Consider the following 19,288-nt stretch of genomic DNA (forward strand, 5'->3'; position numbering starts at 1 on the left):
TGTGCGCTTGCTTGTGCGCGTGTCATCTCATTAGCATCTGTACTTTGGCCACGGCACACCTCTCCCAGGTGTGCCGTGGCCAAGGGGCTGTTCCGTGCTGGAATACGGATGGCGTGGTCACACTAGCCAAACGTTCTAGACTTTAGTATGCTAATGAGCTTTGGCACGGGGCCGCGGCCCTAGTGTGAGTGGCCCCTTAGACAGAGCTACTAATGCTGTTGTTTCTAACTTGCTTTTGTATTTCTCCCCTACTAGTTGAGGGGCCCATGATGATTTCTATCTTGTTACATTTTAATGAGTACTTATATTTAGGCTATTCCTTTTTGGACCCTGTTATTGACATCAGTGACTGAGCTCTTTGACTATGCAACATGAAAAGTTACTATCAGTATCTCTGGCTAAGGGCCCCCCTGAGCCCTTGGTTCCCTGGGCCTGTGCCCGGTGTGCCTGTGCAGTAATCCACCCCTGGATAGGTTACACAATTAAGAAAAAACAACGATGGGCCTGTTCATAACTAATTTATATATTTTTTGTAATGTAATGATTATCATGAACTTTAAAAAAAATAAACTATTTTGGGGGGCCCCCGGACCATCTCTTTTTCCTTTTTAATTAAAAAAAAAAAAAAAAAAAAAAAAAAATTATAATTATAATTATAATTTTTTTTTTTTTTGGGGTGCCCCCCCCCAGGAACTTGGTGCCCTACGCAGTCTGCGTACTCTGCGTATAGGGAGCGGCGGCCCTGGGTGCAGCTGTGCACCACTTTTGTACCGGGTCAAAGGGCATTATAGAAGTGCGATTAATCTGCGTTCATTTTTTTAATCGCGTTAATTTTTCTGTGATTAATTAATCGAAATTAACGCGTTAATTTGACAGCCCTAATTTATTTATTAATCAGTCTGGCCTGTCTCTAATCTCAATGGGGCAGAGCCGCCTAAAAAAAGTCCGGGCCAATCAGGACCCGCATTCTGACTCAACATTCGTCCCCAATAGTGGAATATCTCACAAGCTAATTTGTCGATCCATGTTGACGTCAACAACAACAAAAAACAATCAGGGGCTACCTGCCACTAACAAACGGGAAGTGGGGAGGGTCCGGTCTGACTGGAGGCTAGACTGACGACTGCATGAACCAATCAAGGCTTGCCTTCCACTAACGGACGGGGCCGGGGTCCTCCCCTCAGAGATTTGGAGAAAGTCCAGACTGATATGCAGGAGAGAAGCGAATGTGAAGCTTTTGGAACTCCAAAGGAAAATAATGCATTATATTCTCTATGTGGTGTTAAGGATACCACCACATCCCACCAGAATTCACAATTCAAAATTAAAGTCCCAGCTCTTCTGAAATACTCTTTCTGGTATAAAAAAAAAATCAAAGTTGCCTGGTTCGTTGAGACAGTGGCCAGGTGGATGTGCTGAGGAGCATCTGGTTTTGCAGACTGCAGATGGGGATGAGGCCTTCAGGGTCTTCAGGCGGCTCTCATGAGGTCAGCCAAGGGTGGCGGAGGCACTGTGTAGCCGTGGCCCTCCTCCCCGGATGGTAATCCAACATTTGAAGGAGGAAGTGTGAGAATGCAGAAGCCTCCTCTAACAGGAAGTGGTATTTCTCCAGCAGAACGTCATAGAGGCTCCACAGCCTCAGTGGACCCACGCAACGCAGATCACCTGGGTGAAAAACGAAATGTTTGTTGACATATGAATGATTTTTATTCCTTTTCTGTGTATGTGTGTGTGTGTGTGTGTGTGTGTGTGTGTGTGTGTGTGTGTGTGTGTGTGTGTGTGTGTGTATTTATAAATTTTTCTATATCACTTGTCGCATTTCAAGTTTTTTTATTTATTTTCTTTCACACATTCTATATGTAAATGTCAAGGTTTTGGTTTTGTGCTGGTTGTTATGTATCTGTGTGTGTGTTTGGTTTTGTTGTCTGTGTTACCTATTTGTCAGTGTGAAGCCTGGGATTGGGAGAAAAATGTAAAACTATATGATACGTATAATATGAGTTAAAAAAAAGAAAAACATAATGTTTATCATTTACCAAAGGAAGAAATCAATCAATGTTAAATCATTCCAGCCTACTAGCATTTTGAGTCCTTTGGTAGAGATAAAGTAATTATAGTGGGAGATTTTAATATTCATGTGGACGCTGATAATGACTGTGTGAATGATCTCGCTACTTGACTTGGTGGCTTCTCTCGGTGTAAACAAACCCATTGGCTCAGTGTTTTAATGTTCTGGCATATGGCAATTTCTATATTTCACAGTCTTTCCACAGAACCCTCTTTTATCAGACATAATAACTTTGAAATTATTATTATTGAACCAAATGTCATTAGGCAAAATATGTCCTAGAAGTGAAGTTTCAGACTGACCACTGCGGGTGAAGTAATCTGCAGAGTATTTCCCCGTCAAGGCAACAGCTGGCGGGATTTTGCCGAGCAGCTCCATGATCTGGGCTATGTGGTCTAAAGGTGGAATGGAGAGAACAAACACACACACACATATGCAATCATGAGGCACACAACAATATATAGCATACACAGCATCAACAATTAAAATGCAGCCCCACAGTGTAATCTCCTTTAATGCGGCTGTGTGTGTCATTGTCAGCAGCACACTGTACTAAACCGTACCTTCCTCCAGGGAAATGGAGTCGCTGGCTTTGGGTTGAAACAGGGAGTCTCCAGTGAGCAACTCAAACGCCTTAGAGAACACAAGAGAAAAATGAAAGGGTGAGATGAAAGATAAATCATGTATAACTGGCTTTTAAATAATATAATACTTCATTTATAAATGCTGAATCCATAACTTATAAAGTATGAAGATACAATCATTTTACACACTGAAGTGTATTAATCAAGAATAAAACTTTTATAACTGTGTTTATTAATGACTTACTAGTGTTTACTAATGTAGAAATAATGCTTTATAAATGAAGAATCAAGCATTTATTAATACTTAATACTTAAATAATGCTAAATAGTGTGTAGTTATTGTACATTTTTACAAACTGACTGTTTTTAAAAGATCACTTTTTAAATGATTGCATAAACTGATACAGCTTTTATCATACAGTTTTTCTGGGGCCATGGTAGTGGCACCGCTGTAGGGATGGTCATCTTGGTTGGCCCATTACTTTTTGTATTGATTGGCATTAAATTTAGCCCAGCTGTATCCACGGTGAATCCTTATAACTGGGAATACGCCACCGGCTTTCCATCTATCACCATCCATCATATTGTACGACGGTGTGTCCCCTCACCATGCAGGCAACACTCCAGATGTCAGCAGGCGGACCGTACTTAGATCCCAGTAAAACCTCCAGGGAGCGATACTGACGGGTCTGGATCTCCTCACAGAAATGTTTGTACTGGTCCAGAAAACAGAGACAGACATAGAGAGAGTAATCAAGATTAAAAACACATCGAAAAATAGAATCAAATTCAATCAGATTCAATTAAAGAACAAAAAAACAAAGGATGCGTTTGAGAAGCAGCAGGCAGAAGCACATGTGTTTGTTTGCTGAGCAGGTAGTAGGCTATACAGTGTGCTTCAAGAGCTCTTTTACAGGAAACTGCATGCTGAGGCCAAAAACCAACTCTATGACATTGGTTATTGTCACTCCCCGATATACATGGTACCAAAGGTATTATCTCAGACCAAATATAAGGATTGACCCTGACTGTAAGTTTAGAAACATTCTAAAAAAAATAAGAGTTTTACAATCAGCAGTATGTAAAGTATAGAGAAACTACTGACCACCCAGCAGGAGCTGCCCAGGTCAGCAATCTTCACTGTGATTTCCTTTAAAGTGAATGGGTTCACCTGCTCCTTCTCTGAAGAGAACAACAAGAAAAAAACGTATTAAAATGTTTTCCTTTGTTCAAGAAATAGTGATTTATAAAAAAATAAAACGATATCTAAAGAGTTTGTTTTGTCCAGCTCTGATAGTTTGGATAGGATACATTTACTTGATTAGATGTTAGATTATTGTCATTTACAAAATTAGCCCTAGGTGTTTACAGTTGCGGGGGGGGGGGCGCGTATGGGTAATTTGTCGTTTTCATTTCAAGTTGACGCGAACGTTTACTTCTAAATTGAAAGGTCTATACAACAATTTTGGTTTGAGTGTCAGCGAAACCGGGACCAATTTTTCTTTAAACCAAAAATTCATTATTTAGATTGTAGCCATTTTGGATAAAATAATAATATATATTTTGGTCTGGTTTCTTGACACTCGTACACATATGGTTCTATAGACACTTACCTTCAATTCAGAAGTGAAAACGAAAATTGACATCAACTTGAAATTACTGATGGTCCCGGCACCCCCTTACAGAGCATACAAGTATATACTGTATGTGTTAGAAGCATGGCATTGACATAAGTACATCTGCTCTGCCCACACATATGCTGAACCCTGTGTGTATAAAAGAAACAAATAACCGTGCCTGTGGCCTGTTTGCCAGTCAGTAGAGAGGAGGAGCTGCTGCCCACTGCTGGTGCTTTGTGGGACTGCTCCTCCACACACAGCAGAATGTTCTCAGGCTTGATGTCTGTGTGGATGATTTTGCACTTGATGTGAAGGTATTCAAGTCCCTGCAGAACCTAGACAGAACACAAAAACAGTAATGCGGATATGTCCTTCCATACAACCAGTAGCTACTAAAATGTTCTCCCATCAGGGTATAATGGGCTTGGTTTTCTGGTCTGAAGGTAGTTTTCAGTTTTACTAATTTAAAAGCTTTCAAGACCTCAGAAAACGTTATGCCCCTACTGAGGGAGTAGTTTGACATTTCAGAGAAAAAGGCTATCTTGTCAAAAGTTAGATGAGAAGATTAATAGCACCTTTTGGTCCCTTTGCTTAATATGAAGTCACAGCCAATTAGCTTAGCTTAGCATAAAGACAGGATACACCTACTATGGCTCTGTATAACTTGCTTGAGCAATTTGGTTTTCAATTTTTAATGTTTTAAACCTTGGACAGAGCCATGCTAGCAGTAAGCCCTCGCTTACTGTCTGTATGCCAGGCTATGCTGACTAATGCTGGACATAGCTGCAGCTATATTAGCGCACAAACCTGATAATTTCACCAAAGTCTCCACGAGAAAGCAAATAAGTGTTTGTCCCAAAATGTTGACCTTTACAATTGACTTTTGGCATCTAGATTTGATCCTTAGCTAACGAGACATTCCTACAGGGAGGACATGTTCTGCTAAACTAGACTTGGAAGGTGTATACGATTCATTTGTTCGGATTTACATTTGTTCAATCTTAAATTCTTAGTTCACTGATGAGGTGTCTTTTCACCTGAGTAAGTATTTGTTTGACCAAGGGCAGCGGCAGTCCAGGACTCCCAAAACATAGCTGCCAACTTCTCAGGTCAGGCCCCAACAGCTCCAGCACCAGGCACATGTCTAACCACCACGCGTCAAGGTCACTTTAACATGTCTGACAACTATTGGTTTCCCAGTTGTAGATGCTTGATGCAATGTAATACCTACTTCATCGAGACAAACATATCATACTGTTCTTTTTTCAAGCCTTGAAAACAATGTTCCATAAGGGAGTGTGTATAAATGCCAACAAAATACAAGTCTTGAAAAAAGGATACGGATCCCGTTGATCCCAGCCAGCTTGAACTCATCTAGCAGCTGAACAATCCTTGAACTAGAGGGATGACGCCTTGTTGGACTACCAGCCTGGTTGAAAAGAGGAGAGGAGGAGGGAGCGTAAGAAGTGCAAGAAGACAGGCAATTTATATTTTAGTAAATATCATGTAGTAAGTAGCTGATGAAAAATGGTAAGGGAGATGATTGTAGAACGAACAGTTTTCTACAAGGAAGGGAGGGTTTAGGAGAATTCATTGTCCTCTGACATGCAAAATAATTATTAGAACTTAATAAAGAGATATAACATTTGATGTAAAGAGTAGTCAGAGAGTAGTAACACAAACAAGAGGTCACTAACGCATCGTAGGAGAGAAAGTTCATCCTGCCCGGCCTGGGTGAAGCTTTCTCCGCTCTTCAGCACCTTCACAGCCACGCGCCGACACAGCCTGCCAACACACACACACACACACACACACCAGGTCAGATCTGCTCGGACACAGAGGATAAAAGGTCCCCTCTGTAGAAGCACTGAGAGCTGTGTGGTTTAGTGGCATACACATTGAAATTAATTCTACTTAACCGGTCTGGGATCAGCTGCTCATGTTGCTATCACAATGCTGAAGATGACTGGTCAGAATGCTGTGGTATTTGGCTTTCATAATGTCTTTATAACAATATGATATCATAGCAGGGATTTTGATCAGGTTAGTGATGTTATATCAGATTAGGTAACAAACCTGGTTAGTTTTTAGATATTTCACAGTCCAATTTTTCTATTACCTTGCTTGCATTAAAAAAATAGAAATACCGCAAGGCATAAGATATGGTACAAGGTCACTGCGACCTCACAATATGTATGGTCACAGTGACCTTTGAGCCAATCAGTCAATCATCATTGTGTATTTAACCAGGTAAAAATCTTTAAAATTAATATCTCTTTTCCAAGAATGACCGGGAGTCAACATTTGTGCAAACTATGTTTGACGGAAACCCCTCATCAGACGTACATACGAAAACCCGACATCTGCGGCATGGAGGCACATTTTATAAATGTATTCTAGAGATGGATGAAAAGTTGTATTTCAATCTAGATTAGCTTTCAGACCATCATCAAATGTCTTGCAGTGTGTCAAGGTACTGTGCAGTTGCAACACATAGAATCTGTTATATTAGGTCAAAAAGAAAAATATAAGATTCAACCCCCCTCCCCATCCTGATATTTTTTTCTACAGTCCCTAATTCACACCTACCTGATGTCCACACAGAGCCAGACAGTGGCAAAATAGCCCCAGCCCAGTTTTGAAACCACCTGGTATCTGCTGTTGAGAGTGTCACCTATCTGGATAGGATGGAAACCACCTTAGGATAGACGACACATTAAATCTATTAGTTATCAGTTTATGGGATATATTTGTATGCCATTCCTGACTGAAATGTGAAGCGATTTCATCGTAACAAATACATTTACCATCTGGCGTTTAGAAAAGCTTTGGCAAGAGAGGACTAAAATGCAGCACTAAAGCTACTTCTGGCATAACATTTCTTTTCCATAAACAATTTTTATTTTATTTTTATTTATTTTTTCAAACAAACAACTAACATGTATAACCTCCACCCACCCCACACCCCAAACAATCCTTGGATATAATAAAAAATAAATAAAAAACATATTTAAAAAGTACAAGGCGGCCAAAAGCATCACACGTACACACATTTACACAAAGGAAAATGACTTAAGGTGAACATTTCTATGGTGAGTAATAGATTGAAAACTGCCAGCGGGACACGGAAAATTAAGTCCCCCTTCAACCAACATGAACACAGTTCTTGGACATGGTCGGCGATCTTGAAATTGAATCACTATGTCTAATAAAACTGAACATGATATAAGCTGGTGTATGATGTATGACTGTGTCAGCTATCTGTGCTTACACACACTCAGCAGCTTATCAGAGACATGCACAGCTGGCAGAGAAGGACAGGAGGACAGGGGCCAAGGTCAGATTGGGCAGGTTTGGAAAAATATACTGCAGATAAAAGAGGGTGTATAAAAAGAGAGGGACACAGGTTGAGTGTGGCCAATAGGGTCATGAGAAGCACTTTCAAGTCACCATAAAAAAATTAAATTTAAAATGGCAGTTCCCGGGACCTACTGTTCTAATTGACCAAAGGCACATACTGCAGGATGGGACCTTACTCAATGATTTATACTTTGACATCCCAAAGTTCACGATACAATGGTTGCATATCATGTGGTGCAGGACGCATATTAATGTTAAAAAAAAACTTAATTTTTCATAATAGATAACCTTTAATCAAGAAGCGAGAAAACGTAGAGTAGGAGAAATTGCAGAATTAAACAGTAACCTTGACATCAGCCGATTACTGCAATTTTACTGCAGGTAATGTGAGTTAAGACACTGTGCCGTACCATAACAGTATTCTCTGGGGTCCTCACACTCCTGGCTGTCCTTCAGATCCAGCTGCTCGTGACATCCTAGGGCCTCCAAGCTAAACCCAGCTTTACTCCTGAAACAGACACACACGCACACACACGCACGCACACACACACACACACACACACACACACACACACACACAAACAAACACACACGTGAATCCTTGATGTACCTTGAATAGTATCCTATATTACTGCCATGCATACTCTGCATACAGTGTGTGTGTGTGTGTGTGTGTGTGTGTGTGTGTGTGTGCGTGTGTGTGTGTGTGTGTGTGTGTGTGTATGTGTGTGTGTGTGTGTGTGTGTGTGTGTGTGTGTGTGTGTGTGTGTGTGTGTGTGTGTGTGCGTGCGTGCGTGTGTCAGTGTTGAGTTGCCAGGGAGCATCCAGGAGAACCTAGCTACTTTTAGACTTTCCCACAGTCTCACCCTGCCATGGAAACTTGTCCCACCGCTATGAGAGTGGGCAGGCATGCATCGGAAGTTGAACTATTTCTGACTCAGCTGTAAATCATTTGGCAGTATGTGTCCAGGCAAACCTGATACCTAGAGAGTCTGGGTCACGTCACGTTTGAAAAAGCCCTTAGACAGGTTATATTTCTGTGTGTGTGGGGGGGGGGGGGGCATGCAGTAGGGTTTGCTGGTGAAATGTATGGCAAATTCTTCTTAGATTCACTGACCAATGTGCTGGATTTCAACAGTTTCCAACCTTGACAATCTATGATTTTAGTATGCACATGCAGGACTTGTGAACACATGATATACAGTAGAAGGAGTATTTAAGTCACCTCCATGATGTGGTCTATAATAATGCTGGCATGCTTTATTTGTGCTTCGCTCCACCGCTAAACTTAACTGCTCCAGATGGCATTTGCCGTGGCCACGGAAAAATGTTAAGAAGCCAAGCGGCATTTGATTTGATTTGATTTATTTTAAAGTAAGAAAAGAAGCAACAACAAACAAAGGTCATACTGAAAACAACAATTGTACTCAAATAGAAAGCTTAATGAAAGCCTGGATTGTCAAACACTTGATCGTTTGGATTTCATATCCACAACAGAGTTAATCCTACCTCTTCTCCATAAGGCATTGTTAATAAATCATCTAGCTTCCTTTATATATGTTTAATAACCTAGTATCTGTCTTACAAAATACATGTTTATTACTATCATGTTCGATGTTGTTTGGACATCCCTTTAGCTCCTCATTTGAACTGTTTCGTATATAGCCTCACCCCAACAAACAGAAACACAAAAACCTTTCTTGGTTATGCATATAGATTTACATGATATCAAGGAAGAATTCAACGTAAAACGCAAAATCAATACAGAGTTAACAGTTTCCATCCAAAGCAAAACACTTGCAGTCTTGTCAGCAAATGAAGAAACAGTTTGCGCATGCATTTTCTGTGTTTCAGATTCAAAACACATTCCGTCTGCACTTTTTACATTTCACTGTTGTTTCCAGAGTTTGAAGTATAATGAGAGGATGTTTCCCTCAGTACACCAGATAAAGGAAAGGCCTATATACTTACAAATGATGTTGATGTGTAGTTGCGTGCGCTGAAGGTGGATTCCGCTGCATATTGTGTAGCTAAATAGAAGATGGAATCAGGCAAGTAGCTTCAATTAAAAATGGCTGGATATCTGTAACAAGCCTGCACAGGTGAAATCTTTGGCATAAAGTGAGGAGAGAGAGACAGAGAGAGAAAGAGAGTGACAGAGAGAGAGAGCGAGACAGAGAGACAGATTCAGTTGCAGTGGCAAGTAAAACCGCAGCACCTTTAATGTTGCACACCACTTGAAAACAGTTGAGCAGCTGGGGGTAGCGGAGGTGGGAGGGCCTGCACCATAGTCAGCACTATGCGGGGGCTAAACATGGAAACCCCCACAGCCTCGTAACTCACTCACCGTCAGACCTTGCCCAAAGTGCCCAAATCAGATTCAGCTCATTTAAAAGCCTAAAAACACTATATTACCATCAATGTAATTCTGAAGACACTCAAGAAAACAAACTAAAACAAACTAAGCCACCTGACTAATGACCAAAACACTTTTAAGAAGGGAAAAAAACAATAAAAATGTGTGTGTGTGTGTGTGTGTGTGTGTGTGTGTGTGTGTGTGTGTGTGTGTGTGTGTGTGTGTGTGTGTGTGTGTGTGTGTGTGTGTGTGTGTGTGTCTGTCTGTCTGTATGTCATTTGATTGTATTATATTGGCTTGTGGGATCTGCCCAGCTTTGTGTGTGATTGTACTATGTATGTGAGTGTATAAAAAAGAACATTCTGTACATGTATGCAAAATAAATAAAAATATAACAAACAAACCTGCCTGTCAGGCCTTTACCTGCTTCACTATGAACTTTTTATCTTTGACTTCTTGAGTCCTGGCCTGAATGTTTGTCTCTCTCTATTATATTCTCTCCATTTCTCTCTGTCTGCTACTATGGGAAAGCCATGACAGACATCAAAGGGACTAAAAGATGAGAGGAATGTTGACAGAGGCTAAACACAGAGGGAGGAGAGAGAGAGTGACAGCTGCTGTATTTTTCACCTCAATGACCTTTGGACCATGGGGAATTTATTTTCTTTCAATATTGGGCATTGGCCATTCCTCTCCTGGTGTTAACCACTTAATATTGCCACCTGAATAAAACATACCACATCCGAAAAGCACTGTTAACACTGAGCAGTAGTCTATGGTTGGTCCCACAAGGCCAAATAATAATGATAAATATAATAACAGCTTTATTCATACAGCACCTTTAAAAACATTAGTTTATAAAGTGACACAGAATAAAAAGTCAAATACACACATGCGTCAAGTCAATACACATATCCATATTAACACATACTGTATTTGTGAGAAGAAAAGGGAAGATGGAGCAGCTTTAAAGGACAGATGCAATAGACACAATCAGATTAAAAGGTGCTAGGGTAGAAAGACAACGACAAAGACGATAAAAATACGTCACATAAACAGCAAGTCTATGAAAAAGTGTTTTAAACGAAGTCACTGCTACAGCAAGCCTTATTGACCAAAGGGCTGCTGGGTAATGAAGTGCAGTTGACAGAGTGCATTGAAGAGAGAAAGGGAGAGAGAGAGAGAGAGAGAGAGAGAGAGAGAGATGAGAGATGAGAGGAACTGTGTGAAGTGCGTACAGTCGGTGTTGGGTGTGATAGGACGTACATGGAGAACTCTTGGCCTACACCTTTCAGATAGCGAGAGCCTCTCCACCTCACATGAAGAGCTGTTCATAGTCAGATGACACTTTATCACAGGTCCTTATCCCAAACCTCTTAACTATTCACACTATAGAGCTCAGCACACTATGGGTAAAGTGGTGTACTTGCACTGCGGGAATGCAGCTGCATGTAGACAACCACTTTAATAATAATGAGAACAACATTGAAATTCGGTCATATAATATGGATGCCCAAAGCAATATGTTTTCTGTATTTTAACAATGTTGGTCAATTATTTTTTGCAAATGATGTGGGACAAAGTGCACAATGAACATTGTATCTACTGTAGTAACAGGTCTTTTCTGCACAAATCATAAAACTGGCATTTGAGAACGGACAATTTCTAGGGGGATTCCCTATATCAGGGATAACATCTTGCCGTCAGAAATAATAGGGCCTCACTCCCACTTGTGTTTGAGTCGCTGTTAGCTTTCTGTGTCAATTTGCCCAGATAAGTTAACAGATAACTAATATTATGACTGTATAGATAGACAAACAGACAGACAGACAGACAGACAGACAGACAGACGGACAGACGGACACACAGACAGACAGACAGACAGACAGACAGACAGACAGACAGATAGACAGATAGACAGATAGATAGATAGATAGATAGATAGATAGATAGATAGATAGATAGATAGATAGATAGATATATAGATAGATAGATAGATAGATAGATAGATAGATAGATAGATAGATAGATAGATAGATAGATAGATAGATAGATAGATAGATAGATAGATAGATAGATAGATAGATAGATAGATAGATAGATAGATAGATAGATAGATAGATAGATAGATAGATAGATAGATAGATAGATAGATAGATAGATAGATAGATAGAAAATTTAACATTATACAGCACAGCTGTATTTAGTTGCATAGATGTTAGGGCGCCTATGTGTCCATGATAAACTGGCCACTAAGTGTATGAATAAAGATAGACTACTTATCCAGGTGAATGGCCTAAACAATAGCCTATGACACGTTTACAGTAACATGGTATTGTTGGTGGATATATCGAAGGAAGACCAGCAGAGGGCAGTCACAAGTCATTCTGGTATAGCCAGGGCCCAGGGCAAGGCAAGGAGGAGAGTCCCGAGCGCCTATCGTCATTGTTCACGTTCAGCTTCAAGGATTTCCCATTTGGAGCAAGTTGATGAAATAGGTTTTCAACTGTCTGCCTCAACAGAATAAAATAACCAGATATGACAGCAGATCTATAGCAACAGATCAAGGCCTAATGGATACAATCGTTGCCAACGATTGTATCCATTAGGCCTTGATTTGGTTCAGAATTCGAACCAAATAAAAAGTGTAGCCTTTGTCAGCCCTGCTCAGAAACAGTAGACCTGTCAGAACGCAAAGACTTTCAATATGTAGGCCTATGTAATACTATAAGAAAGAACGCCATTTCTATATTTCAATAACTTTTAATTGCGTTCATGTTTCTACATTCAGGGGAACTGTAATAACTGGCCACACTGCGACGAGTCGATCCAGCCCGGTGTCAAGTCTGCAGAGACAAAGCAGCCTGTCCGAGGAGCATTTTCAAAATAAAGGTTTTCTATTATTATTATTCCTTTTTTTTAGAACGACCACGTGAGGATACAAACCTTTAATTTTTTTTATACTGAGTAAAAACCTTGTTAAAATAAAATAAATTAAGACTTAGATGGGTTAGGGACAGCTGACCGAGAGCAGCACTGATTCAATAGCCTAATTATCCAGATATTTTCCAATTGAAAATACAGTAAAACAGGCCTAGAAGAAATAGCATTCTGTTACAAAATATATATAGAATAGAAAGAAAAACAAAGTATGAGAAAAAGTAGTGTAGGCCTACTAATTATAATATAATATATAATATAAAACTATATATGCCTATAATGTATGAAATAATAGGCCAGGTTTATTTGAACAGCTACCAGTATGCTATACAATATGCTGTATATAATTACAACATGATTACTCCTTTTATTTCCAAAGGGGTTTTATTTTGAAGGCGACAGCAGCAGCGTTCCTGTCCCACCCTGCGTGCCTCGCTGTGTCTTGTCTCAGCTGTTCTACTAAATGTTGGTGAATGTGGAGACCTGCCTGCCTGTGTCTGTCCACTGAACGCTTTCAACGGCCAAACACCGGCGGCAGAGCCGGCCCAAGCCTTCAGGGGGCCCTAAGCGAAATATGATTAGGGGGCCCCTCTCCAATGTTAGTGCTGCTGAAACTATAGATCTTTGTTAAATATCATTCACACACCCAGTGTTTTCCGCTAGTGCCTCCACTGTGCGGCTGTGCGAAAATATTTGACAGGCGAGATTCAGACCCTCCTAGGGGGGTCCGGGGGTATGCCCCCCCGGGAGATTTTTTTAACCTTTTTAAAGTGAAATGCATGAATCTGGTGCACTTTGAGAGGAAAATTAAGAGGCTAAATCTGAGAAATTGTGTGAACAAATAATTTGGAGACACTGGGTCAGATGAATTAGAAGCTATTGAAGAAGGACACATGGATTTTCCATAAAAATATTAATATAGTAAGGCGTCCCCCTCCCGGGCCGGGCCCAGCAGCAGACCCGGGTTCGATTCCCACCCGCGGTCGTTCTCTGCATGTCACTCCCCTCTCTGCCCCATTTCACCTCTGTCTCTCTGCACTATCAATAAAGCATAAAAATGCACAAAAAAAAATCTTTAAAAAAAAATATATATATATTAATATAAAATAAAATATTATGGAGGGTCCTCTGGGTTGGGCTTGGAGCTCTTTTTCTTTTACGGGACATATTTCTCTGTAATATAGTGAATGCATTTAAATGCAGTGTGAGGAACTAAGCAGAAGAACTCTGTTGTCCAGCTACTGTATCTTTTTTTCCACAGACAAGGCTGAAATAGGCTATAGACTATACACAGTGCATGGGCAACTGAGGGCAGCCCCATTTCCAATCTAGACCAAAACATTTTATTCCTTTTTTTGTATGATAACTCACATTTGCACAATATGATGTTAATATCAAACACACAAACTAAAAAAAAAAAAAAAAAAAAAAAATTTTTATTTTTTTTTTTTTTTTTTGGAGGGGGCCCCCCAGGCAGTCGGGGGCCCTAAGCGGCCGCTTAGTTCGCTTATGCCTCGGGCCGGCTCTGACCGGCGGAGACTGCCTCTGGTTTAGAGCGGGACACACACACACACACCGACACACACTCAGCCACAGACACACTAACTGGAGCCGGACTTTGTTTTTTTTCTACTTGTAGAGCACTTACTTTTATCCCTAAACCGCGCCGCTTTGTGACTGAAAGCATTGTTGTTGTGGAGCTGGTCGGCATCACTATACTTTGTGTTGGATAGCGTGGATGTGAGGCGACACACCATGGACGGCTGATTGATTCACACACTTCACTCAACCCAACAGGTAAGTTCATTCAAATGAGTTTACATCCAAACAAAGCTGAACCAGTGGCAGGATATAGACCTAGGCGACATTGAAGTTATTATAGCCTAATGTTCTAGAATTTAACAGAAACTGCTACTTTTGTGTTTATTCGGGTCTCAGGTGTTGCTCTCTTCACTTGTGTTTTTCTTCTAATATTGCGTTGTTGAGAGGGAGGCTGGGACTTAATAATTGCATTTCCAAGGACTGCTGCTGTAATTGTTGTGCATATGACAAATAAACCATCTTGAATCTTGAACAAAAGCACATAGGCTACACAGACAAGGCTTTTCACTAGGCTTTTCACTACAGTTGCTTTGAACTATAGTAAGCACTGGGTTTCATGCCACACACACACACACACACACACACCATCCTACACACTGACTCTTATGTCAGCTGATGTAGGAATGTGTCAAATGCCTTGTTCACCTGCTAAAGCATTCTGCTGGACACACACACACAGTTGATCATTTTAGAAAGACAGAAGTAAACTGCTTTGACAGTGTTCATTGAACTTCACTTGGTTTCTTTAATGGAATTTCTGTCATCGATGGACACACCGTTTGTTCCTCCCGCTTCCCTTTAATTGCTGTAGGCCTACATTTGGAGGCAAAGTGTTGCAGGTCGTTCAGACTCCCTCTTAGGCCCAGAAGTAGGGAACAGTTGACATGCTTTTTGTGTGTGTGTGTGTGTGTGTGTGTGTGTGTGTGTGTGTGTGTGTGTGTGTGTGTGTGTGTGTGTGTGTGTGTGTGTGTGTGTGTGTGTGTGTGTGTGTGTGTGTGTGTGTGTGTGTGTGTGTGTGTGTGTGTGTGTGTGTGTGTGTGTGTGTGTGTGTGTGTGTGTGTGTGTGTGTGTGTGTGTGCGCGCGTGTGTGTGTGCGTGCGTGCGTGTGTGTGTTAGTTTTGAGTCAAGTGCCAATTCATCTCAGCTGTTCAGAGACAAGGTGAGCCTTTGCTTTTAGTCCGTGTGGTGCACCTGACAAAGCAGTCAGATTTATCTCCCCCTTATGATGTCATAAGGGAGGAGCCACACCCCTTATGGCCAACCTAACTTGAAACCACCTCCACCTGTGTCATCACAGGTAGTAAGATGCAGGGCCAATTGGAGCTTTTTAGAAGGCGGGGCTTAAAGAGAGCTCTAAAACAAAGTGTTTAAGACAAAGGCTGAAAAGAGAATTTTCAGCAATATGGCTCTGTGAGAAATATAAAGTTGTCTTTTTGGAACCTACATCAGTAGAAAACCAAATTTTAAATTTGCAAATGAGCATAATATGTGACCTTTACGTTTGACAGCTGGTTCCCTTATTTAAACAGCTGCTGGTTTTTATCTTGTAAAATTAGACAACCTAGAAATTGGTCAAATTCAAAACATCTCCAAATATCACTTTCCTTCCAACTGTTCTCCTGCTCTTATTGTGAAGCCGTCAGTGCTGGTCGAGATGAGGTTTTCAAACCGATTTGAAGAGGCTCCAATGAGTGAGAGGACATTTCGGGTACAAACCTTTTGTAAATATGCTTTGGTGTTGAGGTAGAACTTCAGTCTCTGCTTTTGCTCGGGGTCCCACAGCATCCAGACAGGTTTGAATAGTTGGCCATCTGCTTGCTTAAGAGTCTGTTCCAGAGGAGTGCTATCACATTACCCACACTTGACTGTGGGGGATGAATGGAAGTGTGCGTGGTAATGGCATCACAGAGACTGGAGTTAGTGTGCAGAAAAGTTAAGATTCTTCACAGATATAAATAAATAAATAAATAAATACAGCATCAGTAAATAATACTGAATACTTATGGAATGTATAAAGATATGGAGAGGTATGTTTTTAAACCAATATTAATCATCCATACAGTGTCTTTACTTGGGCTGAACGGCATATTGAAATCATGTTTTGAATCAATGCAATTTGCAAGTCCCAAAGGTTGTGATTTAGGATCTACATTAAGCAGAGTATAGAAATTGCCCAAGGTGACCGTGTCTACATCCACCAACAAACACGTGAAAAGGAGGATTGGGGTTTGAGATTACAGATTGTCAACAAGATAACCAACAACATCACACACTACACTACCATGCTAAAGACACTTGATCTATTAACCTTGACACAGGGAAAATATTATATCGCAAATTTAATCACAATGGCCCTCATTTATCAACCGTGCGTAGACCAGAAAAGTGGGTGTACGCACATTTCCACGCAAACCTCTGCATTTATCAATTTGGACGTGAGCGTAGGGTACGCTCAAATCCCACGCCAGCTCTCAGCTCGTGTACGCAAGTTTGTAAACAGCATGGACTCGCAGTGCAGGCTGTGCAGGGTAGCCGATGACTTTGTTGGACAATTATTAGAAGATAATACAAATTCAGTGTTTGCTCAGACCGAAATAAAGATAGTAATCACTTAAAAATGTGCAGCTTATGGTGTTCAACTGAGTAGGAGCACTGATTCAATAGTGCGCACACGGGCCACTTAGGAGCGCTGCATGGGACTGCGTAAGGGCAGTTATCTCCGACTTGGAGCAGCTGGGGGGACACTGAGGCACGGGGGCTGCATTCATTCAAAATGTTAGCCTAAGTATAACATATGTAGGGTATGCAAGTACTACGCTGCTCTTTATGATAACAAAAATACACGGCACAACATTCAGCTTAACATTCTATTTATATGACGCACTTTTGAGATTTTAGTTCTTCTTTTAATGTGTCATTGATCGCTAAAGCGAGCGATTTATTTCCACCATTAACCGGCACGTTTCGGCTTGTTTTTCCGATCCGCTGGTGGAGCAGGACGGTGGGCGCTCTCACAGCTGATCGATGCCGGGTCGGCTTGTGCAGCTTACAGGTTTTTTAGTGGCGATTTTTGAGTCAGACCACTTTTTCTTCATCCATGTAAAGAAATGGCGACATAATTGTATATGCTTTTTTATAGCATTTGAGCGATGTAAACCTCAAATGCAAAATCCTCAGCTGAAGATCGTTTGTCAACACCAGCGCTGTTGACCACAGCAGTTATTTCCTTCCTAACTGCTGCCTTCTGTCGTTCTTTAATGCCGCTTGTAATGCTCCGAAATGAAACTATTTTTTTTTCAACTTTTTCTGTTATTCTGTCAATTTCTACTTCAGAGAAGTTCCTTTTCTGTGCCATAATGCGCATATCCATGTCGTAAAACCTCTGGGCGAGGCCTCTAAACTGAGAAAATATAGGGGCGTGATATTCAAATAACGATTGTTTTCAGCCACCTCATTTATCAATAATGGCCTGGCGTACGCCGAGATTGGCGAGATAAGACTGTTTGATAAATCCCACGCGATACCTGGCGTAAGGTATTTGCGCCAGAATCTGCTCCAGTTTCCACGCAAGTTTGTTAAAAAAGGGGAGCCAATATCTGCAAGAAAAATCCCAAGTATAGTTTCCCCAATAATTATGGCTGAAGCACTTCTGTTACAAGAGCATTTGGATGATTAACATAATAAAGTCAGACACACACCTTTATTAACTGATAAGGAGGCAGAGAAAAAAAGTATAAAGCTGTATGTATGTCTTAACACACTCTACATTAATAATGTAACTAACAGTATTATGTATTGAAGTATGACGTCATATTCCTGATAACCAGTTCCAGTGCTCTCCATATATCCAGAACATGTCTGCCTCATAATCCATAACAGTAGGCTAGTGATGGACATGCAGCATCCAGCTTTTGAAATCAAACTGTTGGGTGATTCTTCTCATTAGGTGGCATACATACAGGAAGTGCTTAGGTTACCATCCGGACCTCGAAACCTCTGCGACACACACACGCACACACACACACACACACACACAGAGGAATGGGTCGAAAGGCCACTTCAGATGCAGCTGGCCCATTGAATAGAGATGCTCGGCAGCTGAAACGAGCCCATTTTGCAGCCCCTTTTTCTGTGAACCATAAAAAGTAACACTGCTGGGCATAGAATGCAGCGGGCACCCCGTGTTATGATTTATAGGTGTCAAGTGTCGGGCACACTGTACTAGGGTTAAGTAGTCTGCCTTTCAACTGCGTGAGAAGTGGAAATGAGTCAGGGGCAATAAAGGGAGAGGAGTGTTTAAAGCGCTGTTCATCTCAGGTGCCACACATTGTTTTGTTTTTTTTGTTTTTTTTTAAGATATTTTTTGGGCATTTTTATGCTTTATTGATAGTGTAGAGAGACAGAGGTGAAATGGGGCAGAGAGGGGAGTGACATGCAGAGAACGACCGCGGGTGGGAATCGAACCCGGTTCTGCTGCTGGGCCCGGCCCGGGAGGGGGACGCCTTACCAACTGAGCTAAAGGCGCCCCTAGTGCCACACATTGTACAGTATTGACAGGATGAACAAAATGGGATCTGACCTCTTATCAATACACCACGAGCACCCCCTCTCTATAATGATTAACTTTACCTTATAACCAGCAGAAAGGACATCTTAAAAGACATTGTGTAGTGCAGTCAAGAGCCTGACCAATGTTGATATTAGGTGAGGAAGTGTAGTATGCTAGAGAGAGAGAGAGAATGTGCATGCCAGATTTTGA

General features: G+C 41.1%; 1 protein-coding gene across 1 annotated transcript in view; it reads right to left on the reverse strand.

Moving 5' to 3' along the window:
- Positions 1–1,480: 1,480 nt before the first annotated feature.
- Positions 1,481–19,288, reverse strand: part of LOC307252947 (SRSF protein kinase 3) — a gene marked incomplete at both ends in the record, with an annotated part of 34,341 nt that continues 16,533 nt past the window's right edge. Inside the window, 11 exons of the mRNA XM_080030769.1 lie at positions 1,481–1,665; positions 2,374–2,463; positions 2,632–2,701; positions 3,261–3,368; positions 3,758–3,834; positions 4,450–4,606; positions 5,309–5,415; positions 5,613–5,700; positions 5,969–6,056; positions 6,861–6,969; positions 8,042–8,139. Of these exons, the coding sequence (XP_079886895.1) occupies positions 1,481–1,665; positions 2,374–2,463; positions 2,632–2,701; positions 3,261–3,368; positions 3,758–3,834; positions 4,450–4,606; positions 5,309–5,415; positions 5,613–5,700; positions 5,969–6,056; positions 6,861–6,969; positions 8,042–8,139 (1,177 nt within the window). The remainder of the gene's footprint in view (positions 1,666–2,373; positions 2,464–2,631; positions 2,702–3,260; positions 3,369–3,757; positions 3,835–4,449; positions 4,607–5,308; positions 5,416–5,612; positions 5,701–5,968; positions 6,057–6,860; positions 6,970–8,041; positions 8,140–19,288) is intronic.

This window comes from Ammodytes marinus (assembly GCF_949987685.1).
Source record: "Ammodytes marinus genome assembly, chromosome: 7".
Lineage (NCBI taxonomy): Eukaryota > Metazoa > Chordata > Actinopteri > Uranoscopiformes > Ammodytidae > Ammodytes > Ammodytes marinus.